The sequence below is a fragment of the Propithecus coquereli genome, unplaced genomic scaffold (assembly GCF_000956105.1).
Source record: "Propithecus coquereli isolate 6110/MARCELLA unplaced genomic scaffold, Pcoq_1.0 Scaffold644, whole genome shotgun sequence".
NCBI lineage: Eukaryota > Metazoa > Chordata > Mammalia > Primates > Indriidae > Propithecus > Propithecus coquereli.
This window is the reverse complement of record NW_012152441.1, coordinates 507012-520987: the sequence shown is the minus strand read 5'-3', so window position 1 is coordinate 520987 and position 13976 is coordinate 507012. Positions and strand designations below refer to the sequence as shown.

Below are 13976 nucleotides of genomic sequence, written 5' to 3'. Positions count from 1 at the left end.
AAGGAATAAACAATTGCTTTTGGCAATCATTGCGCAATATGATTTGGTGTAGAAATTAGTCCAAAGACATCCTCAATTTGGAAACCATGAAACCGGAGAAGTGATGCCATAAACTTTTCAGAGCATCCTGTCAGGAGGCACGATGTTGGTGACATTAACGCTGGTCATTGGTTAAGGTGCTGTCTGCCACACTGTCAGTGAAACTACAACCTTTCCCTCTAAGTAATGAATAAGGATTTTGTGGGGACCTACTCTGAGATAACGTAGAGATCCTCACCCCATGGTATGTGTCCACGGAGTCTGCGGGTCTGCACTGCGCAGCCCCCGTGGCTCCCGGCGGTGGCTTGCTAACCGTGGCGTCCGCTCTGCCGAGTAGCTGGCCTGACTGCACGGGGGAGCCCTCCTTTTCTCTAGTTATTTAGTTATATCAGTGTGGACTCACTAGATTCTTATGGTGTTCAATGAGCTATAATCCACTGTTAGTATCATTTTAAATCCCAAACTGTACTGGATTTGGACAGCGAGAGGCCCTTTACTTTTAAGCACTTCCTTATTTTCTGGCACAAGACATTCCAGGCCCACCCTGACGTTCCCCACCACAGTCCTGGCATTGGCCAAGTCTCCAAGGACCCCTCGGTTCCTTTCAGTGTGGAGTGGCACACAGAAACCAGGATGGGGCTAGTTTGCTCACTGTGGATGGTGCTGCCCCAAGACCTCTCAGCGGGTGCATTTTATATGTCCCCCCCAAATATTTCTATATCTATCTACTGCCACTAGTTCCTCTTGAGAGGAAACCGCACGATTCATTCCAGTTCTCTCCCCTCCCCACATTTGTAGCTCCTTCTCCATCAGTGAGAAGCTGTCTCTTTCCTGTGGGATTTCTGTCAGAAATGCATTAATGTAATCTGAATCTAATCGTAAGGCAGTAACAGACATATCCAAAATGAGGCCATTCTATAAAATAAATGGCTTGAACCCTTCCCAACTGTCAAGGCATGAAAGACAAAAAAAAGGGCAAAGAGTAGTTTTAGATCAAAAGAGACTAAACCCACAGGGCAGCTAAATGCGGCTAAATGCAGCGCATGAACCCGGACTGGATGCTGACGGGGAAAATGCTATAAGAGGTATTACTAGACATTCGATATAGTTTTTAATAAGAACTGTGGATTAGATAACAGTATTGTATCAGTGTCAAATTTCTTGATTTTGATTGTTATGCTGTGGTTATATAAGATAATGTCTTATTCACAGGAAACACACACAGAAGTATTTAAAAATAAAAGGGTATGATGTCTGCAACTTACTCTCAAATGGGCCTGAAAGCCTGTGTGTGTGTGTGTGTGTGTGTGTGTGTGTGTGTGTGTGTGTGTACACAAACATCTACACACAGGGTTGGGTGCAGGGAGAGAAGCAACTGAGGAAAAGTGTTAACAAGCGCTGATATACAGTAGTTCTAGAGAGTTTTTCGTAATATCCTTACGAATGTTATTAACAGTAAATTCTCTGAGTTTAATCTGAATTTAACATTATATCACAATAAAGTTATAAAACAGAGAAGCTAAACACTCACTAAACACAACCTAAGTGTTTAAGCACTCGGGGCTGATTCCCAGTGGACACAAGAGTCGAGAAGGGAAGCCGAATGGTTAGATAGCCCCGATGTCCTCAGGTCAAACCTGAGACCCAGACCTCGGGGAAACTCCACCACCCAGCAGGGCCTGAGGAGCTGCAAAGCGGGTGAAAGCCACGAATAGGTGGGTGTGAAGGAGAGGAACGGGCCCAGGACATGCACGTGGCATCGAAATCATTTTGAGCAGAAGGCATTGTGTTCATGAAATCTCTTAGGTGCCTAAAAGCAGAGCCTCCCCAAAGAACTCAGCTGTCATCAATCCTCTTCCTGGAGCAACCCAGGAGACTCTTGCCAGGAAGAGGAGAAGCCTGCCCCACACAGAAACGCATTATCACAGAACCGCCAGTCTCCCATCTGTTCTCTTAAGAGCCACTCACCTTTCCAAAAAGCCCTTTGTTTCCCCTTAGGTGCCCTTCCCCCACTCTCCTTCCCCTGTAGGAGGAAGATGGTAGACAAGCCCCAAATTCTAAATGCCACTTTGAGTCACGTTTTTCTATTACCTTTCATATAGACTTGATTAAATCTGTCCTTCTTTTGCTAATTTATCTTTTGTCAGTTTAATTCATAGGCCCTCAAATACTAAACCTAACAGTAGAAAGAAATTTTTCCTTTCCCAACAAAGACCAGCAGGGTGGGTTAGAGGCCAGAGAGCCCAGCTCTAGACTGTGCCCTCACCATCTGCTTCCTTGGAGGAGCGTGGAATTAACGAAGCCACCTGGGAGAAGGATTCTCAGAGCACGCAAGGAGGGCACTCTCTGAACAGAACGTGCTGTTCTGGTCTGCATCTAACTTTGCTGCGACTTCATTTTCTCTCTGAAAGTTCTGACCCAGCGAGGCCACGTCTGGGCTCAGAGTTATATACTTATTTCACCCACAGCCATTTGATAATCCTGCGGGTTGTCGGTGGCCATTTTTCTGTAGGGACCATGACTGTAACAGAAACTACTGAAGACCACACAGGTGTCCAAATGGTATCTGTCAATACCAAGACGAAAGATAACTCAGCAATGGTCCAGGTCACCACTTTCACCACCAATGAGCAATTCGACAGTTATGGGGGATGCCACCGATCCAATTTTTATGTGTTTTATAATGAAATTGGGGCAAGAAAACTACCTGCACAGTAGCTCTCACCCACACACAGCACCAGGCCGAAGGAATGACCTGCCGGCACTTACCACTGATCCCTGGAGAAGGAGACGATGAAGCGAATGCCGGCGGGGAGTTGAGCCATTTACGTTGCTACTGATCATAGAGCTTCGTCACAAAATAAGGTGCTTCATAAATAGGTTATTAATCCTGGCTCCAGGTTCTCTCTCAACTGCACCTGCGGCTTACGCGGGCTGGAAAGTGAGTAGAGAAGTGTCCCACGGGGTCTCGTTCCCTCTTCCTTCCAGCAGTGGCTCTGCTCTCTACAAGGAGAAGGAGAGGCATCCAAAGTCAGTGTTCTGACAACGACACCTTCAGAGTCACCGGCAGAAGTAACTACAGGATGTTCAGTAGTGGTACCAGTTCAGATCAAAAATGGACTTCTGACACCAGAAGGAGCTCCCACCAGGAGTGCCACCAGAGTGTCTGCCCTCAGCGCCGTTTGTTCAAAGGTCACTGAAATGAATTTCAAACAATGTTCTGATGATGCACAGAAGTAAAATGTAGGACAGGGGATGCTAGAGGCTGTGAAGAGGAGGGGATAGGGAGAGACTGGGAGAGATTCATTAAAGGATACAAAACTACAGCTAGACAGGCAGAATAAATTCCAGTGTCCTATACCTCTGGAGGATGACTACAGTTAACAATAATATATTATATAGTTTCAAATAGCTAGAAGGAGCATACTGAATGTTCCCGACACAAAGAAATGATAAATATTTGGGAGGCTGGAGGTGCTAATTACCCTGATCTGATCACTGCACATTACATGTGTGAAAATATCACTACCTGCCCCATGAATATGTAGAATTATAATTTGTCAACTTAAAAAAAATTTTTAAAAAGGAACCATAGAGCTCATCTGGTAGGCATCTAGAGAGCAACTCATTCACTCTTGACCACGACACTGCACAGAACTAACACTCACACAAAACCACGTGTGTGCCCGGTGCTTATAGCATGTGCCCAATCATCGGGACAGGCCAGGGCACCAGACTTGCTCAGCTCTGCCCAGTATGGGCCAGGCCACCTTTGAGCCCAGTGACAGAGGAACGCACGCCTGGACAGGAAGGCATATCAAGGCAATCGTGTAACTGTGGCTTTGCCTTGTGAATCGAAATGCACCTGATGCTGACGGAATGGACTTCGCCTCTGTGTGCCTCATTCGTCATCGCCTGTGCTCACCTCAGAGGTTGTGGGAAAGTACCTCGTATGCAGCCAGGCTGAAGGCAGGGAGATACGGGAAAGAATGGGTAGAGGCCTGAGAACCAAGAAGGGGCCCAGCACACCAGGCAGGGCTGGTCTCCTGTCCCCAAAGCCAAGTTCATGACACATTCCTAGGTCACCGTGTTTCCAAAACAGAATCAGTTCTTCACATTCCCTTTGCCCTCCTTCCAGAGTGAGTGTTGAAAAAACGCACATACTTCGATGATTTTCCTCTATACTACCTTCTAGAAAAACATTCAAAATCCTTCATCCCAGAAGCCACCCCCATCTCCTCTCTCTGTTCCAGCCAGGAGAACTACACCTTTCTCCCAAGCCCCCACTGGGCCTTTACAGGTGCAATTCAGAATGTCTCCTGCCCCCAAGGCTGAGCTTGGGCTGGGTGGGCCGAGGCAACTCACGGCCTCTCAGCTCTCTCACCTCTGGGCTAGACAGTGGGGATGATGGCACCTACAGTGTTAGAAAAAGGAGGAGAGATAATCCACTGAAAGCACTTACACAGAGCCTGGAATGCAGTAAATGCTCAGTTAATATAAGCTGACATTATGCTTCTTGTAAATTCATGAGAGGAAGGCCCAGGACAGCAGGTGACTGTCCTACTCCCATTTCCTGGTTCAGAACCTAGCACAGAACAAGTGCTCAAGAAACTCATGTGCAACAAATGACCGAAGATGCTTCAAAACTGCGTTTGCTGAAAACTCTAGATTTAAAAAAACATTTGCTAAACTTTGCTCAAAATCAGTGGACTCTGGTTTGGGCCCAGATACACTTGAGTAACAATTTTGTGATGATGACTTTAGACTAAAGGATTTGGTTTAAATTTTTACGATGTCTGAAAGTGGGTGGGCAGAATCAAATTTCTTCCCTTTAGATGCTGCTTCTCTGTGTCCAGCCTGTCTGGAGATACTCTGTTGTCATCTACTAAATAAATAAAAACCTCAATGCAACTTTGGTAACACCTATAACAACGAAAGACCCAGAAGGCACTGAAAAATCAACAGGCAAAATAAAACCTCCTTGATTTCCTTTTAAAACAAGGACAAGTTCTTTCCCCTATAAAATGGGTGAAAGTAAAGTGCTACAAATCCTCACAGTGTGTGCAATTAAGACTTGTAAAGATAGCGATTTTACATTTGGGACATAGCTTAAGGAGGCCCCTCCTGCCTCACCTCTGCAGCACCCACAGCCAGGTGGCCTGCCCAGGTCAGCTCCATCCTGGGGGCAAATTCCAGTCTGTCCTGTTTCCCTCAGTCACCTCCCTCCAGCCACTCTTCCTCCTCCCATCCCCTGCAGAGTGAGTGCATCAGAACTCAGCAAGTCACTTGGTTTAAATCCTGGTTTTGACACACAGCCCAAGCACATTTTTAAAAAGTCACTCTTTATAGGCTCCCCTGGAACTCACCACCCCACTGGGGAAAAGTGTCAGAATGTCCAATCTCACTGTACTGTCAAAGAGCAACTTAGGAAGCATCTCAGTGGAGCATCTCTACTAAAATCTGTAAAACACATGATTTTGCACCTGTCTTTTTAAAAAGCCCAACCTAGGCAGCTGCCATGTGGAATGAGCTGAGGGGTACACACATCTGAAAGCCCCACCCTCAGACCCGCCCACGGAATGATGTGCCCCCTAGATGAGCTCCTCCACTCTGCAGAGGTTCAATGAGGCTAAAAAGTGAGTAAACAGCAAGAGTAATGTTGAAGGGGTCTTTCCAGGGCCGAAGTGCCATTGCTCATAATCAAAGCAGCACCGCAGATATTTTAAATCTACTTAGTGGCAAAATTTTTAAACTGGGTCTCATTTTAAAGGCAAAGATGAGTGGGAAATGCATGTCCCCCCGCCAAAAGTTTCCATGCATTGTTCTTTTTTGTAATCAAGACATAGAATACAATTTCCTTCCCAGAGTAAGCACTTTCTATGGCTTTGTGCTTTTAAAGGCTCTACTCCATATTAAACACCAATGGAAATGGTCACTATCTCTTTTCTTTGGCTTAAGTACAACAAGGAATCTGAATTCCATTCACACCACCTCCCCCCTCCCCACAGCAAACAGAACATCTAACCTGGTCTGCTCAGAACAAAACCTGTAATGCAGTCCCAAATCTACAAGGCGAAACGGGGCTAGGGACCAGGGTTTCCCAGGTTGCTCTAAAAGCGGATTAGTGAAGAGACAATGGCGAAAGTCTCCTGTATTTACCCACTCACACGATTTCGTACAATTCAAGTTCAAAGGCAAGCAGGCAGGCAGGCACCTTCCAGAGAGTGAGCTGCGGAGACCAGGAGAAGACAGGGTTTGGAACTCCTGCCTTAGAAATTCAAACCTGGGGGGGGCGGTGAGGGCTTCCCGTACCCTCCGTTCCAATGCAAACCTTAGACTGTGCCTCCTGGGTCACCCGGATCAGAGCGCGGGCTGCTGGGGCTGGAGGGTCGCTGGCCAGCGGCGGGGGGACGTTCTGGCGTTTTAAGCCCTTAATTCTAAACCCAGAAGGTCGCTGTCACCCGTGCTGGCCGGGAGGCCCACGGGCTCCGGGAACCAGCTGCTCGGCAGGCAAACAGCTCCCAGGCCCAGGTGCCGGCGCTCCGAGCCTACCGGAGGACGCTCTGCGGCGGCTCCTCCCCGGCGGCCGTCCCGGCGGAGGTGAACTCGGTGGGCACGCCCACGTCCCTCGCGCAGACAACGTGCGGGCTCTTCCTGCCGGCTCTCTAGACCCCCGGCTGTCACCGCAGCGCGGGCCGGGGTGGGGAGGGGACCGGCAGGACAGCTACGCTCGTCCCTGCCAGGGGCTTCGGGGGCGGCTGCCGGTCCAGTACCGGCTCCTCTGCCTCCACTTGCCCGGAATCCCAGCGTCGCCCGGGTCTGGGAATGCCCGGCATTGTCGCCTAGGGCCACTCTTCTAGATCCCCAATTTCAAAGACTTCCCGCAGCGAAAACAGCTTGAGACCAGCCCCGGCCCTCCAAAAACCCAAACCAAACCGGAGAAAGAGAGAGAGAAGGCGGAGAGGGACCGGGCTCGGGGGTGCGCAGGGTGCGGAGCCCGGCTCCCCGCGGGGCGGGGCCCGCGGCAGCAGGTGCGGCTCCCGCGTGTTGCGGGCCCAGCAGGTGCGGGCGGTGGGGGGTCCCGCCCGCCTGGCCGCCTCCGGCTCGGGCCCGCGCCTCACCTGCGCCGCCGAGGCCCGCGCACGGCAGCCAGACCCGGCCGCCGCGGGCGCTTCCTGCTCGCGACTTCCTGGAGCGGCGCGCGGGAGGCCCCGCCGCCCTTTCGCTTTCCGCGGCCCGCGGGGCGCCCGCCCGCCGCGCGCTCCTCCCCTCCCGCTTGCCCCACCCGGGTCCGCCCAGACCCCAGCGCCCAGGGTCGCAGACGTCCCGGGGACGCCGGGAGGAGCGCCCCCAGGTCATCGCCCGCGCCTTCCGGGCTCCGCAGGGCGCAGGAGCGTTTACTGATCTCCTGGCGAGCACCCCAGCCGCCAGCGCAGAGCTCCCCTGCACCCTCCGGGCCGCCCGCCCTTTGTCCTCAAAGCGGATCTTACCAGCGGCAAAGAGCCACACGTCCCCGAGGAAGGACTGGTCCCCGCCGTGTCCTCCCGCTAAAGAGGGTCTTTCCTGGACTCCTGGCCTTGGTTCCTACTGTGTCCTGCCAAGGGTCAGAACCATGCTAGCATTCTGTGAGTGGAAATGGGGCTCACGGATGTGGCTGTGCGGAACCAACTTGTGTCACACCTGTGCTTGGGCGACACAGGCAGCGCACATAGTGAGGCTGGAGAAGCCCAGCATGAGGGCCCCACTTCCCCCCAGGAACAACTGTTCTCCAAATCCCACTCTCAGCTCTTTTCAAAAATTGACCTTGGGCCTCTCCTGAGAGGGGCCTGAGTATGTTCCTAGGGGTACTGCAGAACCCCCACAGTTGACACAGGGCGCAGCATCCAAAGGCAGCTCCTCCAGGAGTGCCCCTCCCTGGAAGAGCAAAGTGAGGCAGAAAGGAAATTTTCCAGGAAGAAACTGCCCCTGGTTAAAACAATACTTAGAGATAAAACCAAGCCAAGTCCTGGCTGTAAATGTCCAAACAGGCCTGTTTGGACAGCGCCCCACGGCCCTCCCCTCAGGCACCTTGAGCCTCCCTCCCCTGCAGGCCTCACAGTTTCCCCCTGGGGCCCTGCTCTGTTTCTGGAACACTCATATCTGTGCCTGTTTGGTGAGCTGAGTAGCGTCAAATCCACAACTTCTTTAGGCTTTTGAGAGGCATTCTGCACCTGGAAAGGAAACCTGCCTACTTGGCCCCGTGTCTCACCAGTGAGAAGGCCAGGGCTGCCGGGCTCCACTCTCCTAGCCCTCTCCTTTCTGACTCTCCATTCCTGCTGACCCCAAACCAGTCCGGCCTGGCTCCGTCTCTCTCTCTCCCAGTCATCTCCCCTCCCTAGCCACGGGTTCTGCTCGGGGCTGCTCCTTTCTCTCCCAACCTGTGCAACAGCCTTCTCAATTCCAAACTCTCCCTCGTGCAGTCCACGCTGAGCTGCCTCAAATGCCCTGCTGAAGCACAATCTGATTTTGTCATTCCTGATGAGAAACCTTCAGGGCATCCTGTCACCTACAGGAATGAGACCAAATTTCTCAGTAGCGAGAAGCAAGGCCTGAAAGCACTTTTTACAATGGAATTTCTCCCAGTGACCAAGCTTCTGGATAGCTCTTTAGTTTCCAAGAACATGTGTTTTCGCTGATGCTCCTGCCTTGGCCTTCCTGACCTCAGCTTTTCCTAGACAGCTCAAACTTAGAGAGCCAATTCAATGTTCCTCGGCTCTCAGGTTATCGTCACTGCACGTTTGTATCAATTCATCGTGACTTACCACAGTGAACTGGGCTGACGGGATTCTAGTCTCCTGTCCTGCCTCAGAAGCATGCACGGAATGAATGAATGCAGTATGGCACGGTACAGAGTTATCCTGATGTTTTTCAGAACATTTTCTCCCGTAAAAATGATAATATTTGCATGGCACACTGGGGTAGACTAGAGGGGATCTGAATGGGCTACATATTTGCTGAAAATGTTAATCTTTTAATTTTATGAAGATTAAATATTGATCTTTATAAAATATTAACCTTTTTATATTAATCTTTTATATGATTATAGCATTTAAAAATCTATTAAAGAAGTTAGAAATTTGCATAAAATGTCCAAGTAAAACATTTCACATCTTGAAATGAAAACTTAGGGTTGCTTCTGTGAACGTATGGGTTTTATGCTTGAAAAGCTGTCACATAAGCTCAGAACAGCTGGGAAAGCTTGGACACCACCATCGAGACAGTTTCTTTTTCCCCTAGCTTTACTTATGTATAACTGACAAAAATGGAACACATGTATGGAGTACAATGTGATTTTTGATATATGTCTACGTTGTGAAATGATTACCACAATCAAGCTAATTAACATATCCATCACCTCACAGGTATTTTTTTTTTGGTAGTGAGAACATTTAAGACGTATTCTTCTTGCAAATTTCAAGTACACATTATTAATGTTAGTCACTGTGCTGTACATTAGCTCTCAAACTTATTCGACCTGCCTAGGAGAAACTTTATACCCTTTGACCAACAGTTCCCCAGGTCTCCCACCCCCCAGCCATGGTAAACACCATTCATTGTGTGCTCGGCCTCTGAGCTTGACTGTGTCAGATTCCACAGTAAGTAGGCTGATACAGCATCTGCTTTTCTGTGCCTGGCTTATTTCACTTAGCGTTATGTCCTTCAGGTTCATCTATGTTGCTGCAAATGACAGGATTTCCTTCTTTTTTAAGGCTGAATAGTGTTGTATTCTGTATATATACAACACATTTTCTTTACAGACTTCTCTTTTGCAATGTTGTTTCCATTTTCATTTGTCTCAAGATACTTTCTGATTTCCCTTTTGATTTCTTCTTTGGCCCATTGGTTGTTCAAGAGTGTGTTGTTTAATTTCCACATATTTGTTACTTTTCCAATTTTTCCTCCTGTTTTTGATTTCTAGTTTCATACTATTGAGGTCGGAAAAGATACTTGATATGATTTCAATATTCCTAAATTTGTTAAAAATTTTTGTGCCGTAACACGTGATCTATGCTGGAGAGTGTTCTGTGCACACTCAAATGTGCATTCTGCTGCTGCTGAAGGGAAGGTTCTGTCAATATCTGCCAGGTCCATTTGGTCTATAATGTTAAGTCCACCGTTTCCTTATTGATTTTCTGTCTGGATGATCTATCCATAGTTGACAAGGAAGTACTGAATTCTCTGCTATTATCATATTGCTATCTCTTCCTTGACTTAATGCTGTATTTGCTTTATATTTAGGTACTCTGATGTTGGGTGCATGTACATTTACAATTGTTACTTCCTCTTGATGGATTACTCCTTTATGATTATATAGTATCCCTTTTTATTTCTGTGACAGTTTTTGACTTAAAGTCTATTTTATCTGATATTAGTATAGCCACCTCTGCTCTCTTTTGGTTACCATTTGCATGGAATTATCTTTTTACATCCCTTCATTTACAGCCTGTGTGAATCCTTAAAGCTAAGGTGAATCTATTGTATGCAGCATACGGTTAGGTCTTGTTTTTTTTTTTTTAATCCATTTGGCCACTTACATCTTTTGATTGAAAACTTTAATCCACTTACATTTAAAGTAATTATTGATAGGTAAGGACTTACTGCTGCCATGTCAAAAATTGTCTTCTGGATACTTTTTTGTTCCTTTGTTGCTTTCTTCCCCTCTTGCTATCTTCCTTTATGATGTGATAATCTTTTTTATGGTAGTAGTATGCTTTGATCCATTTCTCTTTATCTTTTGTGTATATACCACAGGTTTTTGTTTTGTGGTTACCATGATGCTTACATAAAACATCTTATATCAGTCTGTTTTAAGCTGATAAAAACTTTGACCATATACAGAAACTTTACACTTTAACTTCTCCCCCCATTTTATGTTATTGACATTACAATGTTATAATTTAATTGTGTATCCATTAACAAATTGTTGTAGCTATAATTATTTTAAAACCTTTGTCTTCAAACTTTTATACTAGAGTTAAAAGTACTTTACAGACCACCATTTCAGTATTAGCATATTCTGAATTTGACTATATTTTTACCTTTACAGTTAGTTTTAGACTTTCATATGTTTTCATGTTGTTAGTTAGCATCCTTTCATTTCAACTTGAAGAATTTTTTTAGAATTCCTTGTAAAGTAGATCTAGTGGTGATGAACACCCACAGCTTTTGTTTGGGACAGTCTTTATCTGTCTTTCATGTCTGTAGGACAACCTTGTTGGGGTATAGTATTCTTGGTTGGCAGTTTTCTTTTAGCACTTTGAATATGTCATCCCACTCCCTCCTGGCCTGCAAGGGTTATGCTGAGAAATCCACTGATAGTCTTATGGGGTGACAAATTGCTTTTCTCTTGCTGCTATCAAAATTCCTTTTTTGCCTTTGACTTTTGAGAATTTGATTATAATGTGTCTTAGCGAAGATTTTTTTTTTTTTTTTTCTGAGACAGGGTCTTGTTCTGTCACCCAGGCTAGAGTGCAGTGGCATCATCACAGCTCACTGTAACCTCAAACTCCTGGGCTCAAGCGATCCTCCTGCCTCAACCTCCCCAGTAGCTGGGACCACAGGTGTGTGCCACCATACCTAACTTTTTCTATTTTTTGTAGAGATGGGGTCTCACTGTTGCTCAGGCTAATCTCAAATTCCTGATCCTCCTACCTCAGCTCCCCAAAGTGCCAGGATTATAGGTATGACCCACTGCACCTGGCCAAGTTCTTTTTTTTGTTTTCTCCAGTTAATGAAATGACCACAAACAAGTTCTCTTTATATTTAGTCTATTTGTGGTTCTTTGGGGCTCATGGATCTGGACATTCATTTCCTTCTCTAGATTTGGGAAGTTTTCTGTCGTCATTTCTTTAAATAAGCTTTCTGCCCCTTTTTCTTTCTTTACTCCTTTTGGGAATCCCATAATGCCTACCTTGGTTTGCTTGATTAAGTCCTACAAGTCACATAGGCTTTCTTCACTCTTCACCAAGAGCACAGTGAGTGTGCCACCAAGGTGAAGAACAGACATTCCCCAGAGGAGGCCGGGCAAGGCCAATGGCAGGTTCTGCTTGACAAAGAACAGGTTTCCCTGAAGGGCGCTTTGAGGACACTGGGTTTCAGAGCTCAAGAAAATGCCTCATGCTTAGAAAGCACAAAAGCATTAAACTTTATTAGAGAGATGAGAAAAGGGAAAATCAGAACCTGACTACTTAACATGGAGAAAAGAAGCCCATTTTATCCCCACTGATCAAAAAGCAAGAATTCTAGCAGTGTGGTGCACTAACTGGTGAGCAAGGAAGATCTATATTCAATTGCCAGTGTTACTGATAATGAATAGAATGAAAAAGCTTCCCATTATTAAGCTTGCTGTGTATTTCAGGCATTGTGCTAGGTCTATGGACATAAGACTGATGGTGTCCACATACTGAGGAACCGTAGCCCAATCCACACACACATGACTGGGTGTGTAGTAGCAGGCCTTCCCAGTCCCACAGGAGCCCAGATAAGAGACTGGCAATGCCCCCAGCCCCATGCCAGTTGCAATACTCTTAATTTGCTCCCTAGTTGATTCATGTGTGAAAGCTCTGTTTACCCCAAAGCACTCTCCTTCTTGATCAGAAGGAGTAGGCAGTGGCCATGAACAGTCAAAAGAGTCATCTGGAGTGGGACATATCTATTGGTCCCACTGGGTCAGGGGAAGTGGCAGGGCAGGTAAGAGCACTAGATCTCATCTCTAAAACAAGAGGTCTGTGGAAGTAGTCTAAAATTGGACATGAAAATCATAGTATACGCAGATTATTTAGAAGTACATGGAACTGCCAGAGCAAAGGGTGAAAGTAGAAAATGGTTGGGGAACGAGAGGAGTTGAAGAGATGACACCAGGCCCAATGGTTTGTTGTCATATACCTTTTAGTAACATCATTTTAAAACTGTAGGCATGTATTTTTAAATAAAATAAATAAAAAGAAACAATGAAAAGAAGAGAGAAGGCTGTGCTTAATTTAGGTAATGGCTTTTTAGTGGTAGAATTTTAGACACTGTGATACCTGACTTAGGGACATATTTCGGGGAGAGGAGCTTTGCAAGTGTCCTGAAATAAGGAAGAGACAACCAGCCAATTACAAGTGCAGCTCTCTTTAAACTACCTGTATATGATAGGTTGACAAACGTTCCTGCTTCTAAGACTCCTTGGCAATGTTTCCTAGTAGAGTCTCTTTCTTGTTTTTCTTCTCTGTGTGTGGTAGTTCCTGAGAGAGCACTCAAGTGTCTTTGGGGAGTAACTGGGTTCTGACTGAAGTGGGGCTTGCATAAAGGCTTTAATCGAATTCAGAGACTTATATTTCCTTCAGTGAAGTGTTCCTCTGCAGCCAGGCTCCACTCTGGGGCTAACTTCTTGCCTGGGCCCATCTGTTGTAAATTCCTCTTGATTTTAAGCCTATAGGTAGTATGAAATCAGGTTCATGGAAATTGAAAATTGGACTCATCAACTAAGGAGTCATTCCTGCAGCTGAGCTAGTGCAGATAAATCTGGTAAGTTGGAAAAATTTTATGAAGTTTTCAAAAAGACTCAACACTCTTCAGTCCAGTCGTGGTTTGGTAAAATATGTGGCTGAAATCAAGGGGTTACACTTTAAAGTTACCTCTGGGCCTGTATTTGACAATTTATAAAGAGAGGGTACTATTTTACACAGTGTGCAATAGCCTGGTCGGGGAATGGAATTACTTCTGTCTTCTACACCAGAACTCAGTGGTCTCACCAGGGTTGCCCATCCATTCCCACCCAATGCAGAGTCCGGGAGAGATGGTGGCTTTGGATGGTGAGGCTGCTGGCTCAGTCGCCTGACCCTCCCTCACTCCCCAGGGTGGACAGCTGATGAAGCCAGTCTTCCTCACAGCCTGCGCTGAAGGCCTTGGCCCTC

At 46.7% G+C, this 13976-nt stretch overlaps 1 protein-coding gene across 1 annotated transcript in view; it reads right to left on the bottom strand.

Annotated features, from left to right (window-relative positions):
- Nucleotides 1-7171, bottom strand: part of SLC37A1 (solute carrier family 37 (glucose-6-phosphate transporter), member 1) — a 72627-nt gene extending 65456 nt beyond the window's left edge. Inside the window, exons 1-2 of the mRNA XM_012659973.1 lie at nucleotides 6383-7171; nucleotides 2809-3042 (exon numbers count right to left, since the gene is read on the bottom strand). Coding sequence (XP_012515427.1) covers nucleotides 2809-2864 — 56 coding nt within the window. The 5' untranslated portion in view covers nucleotides 2865-3042; nucleotides 6383-7171. The remainder of the gene's footprint in view (nucleotides 1-2808; nucleotides 3043-6382) is intronic.
- Nucleotides 7172-13976: the final 6805 nt, after the last annotated feature.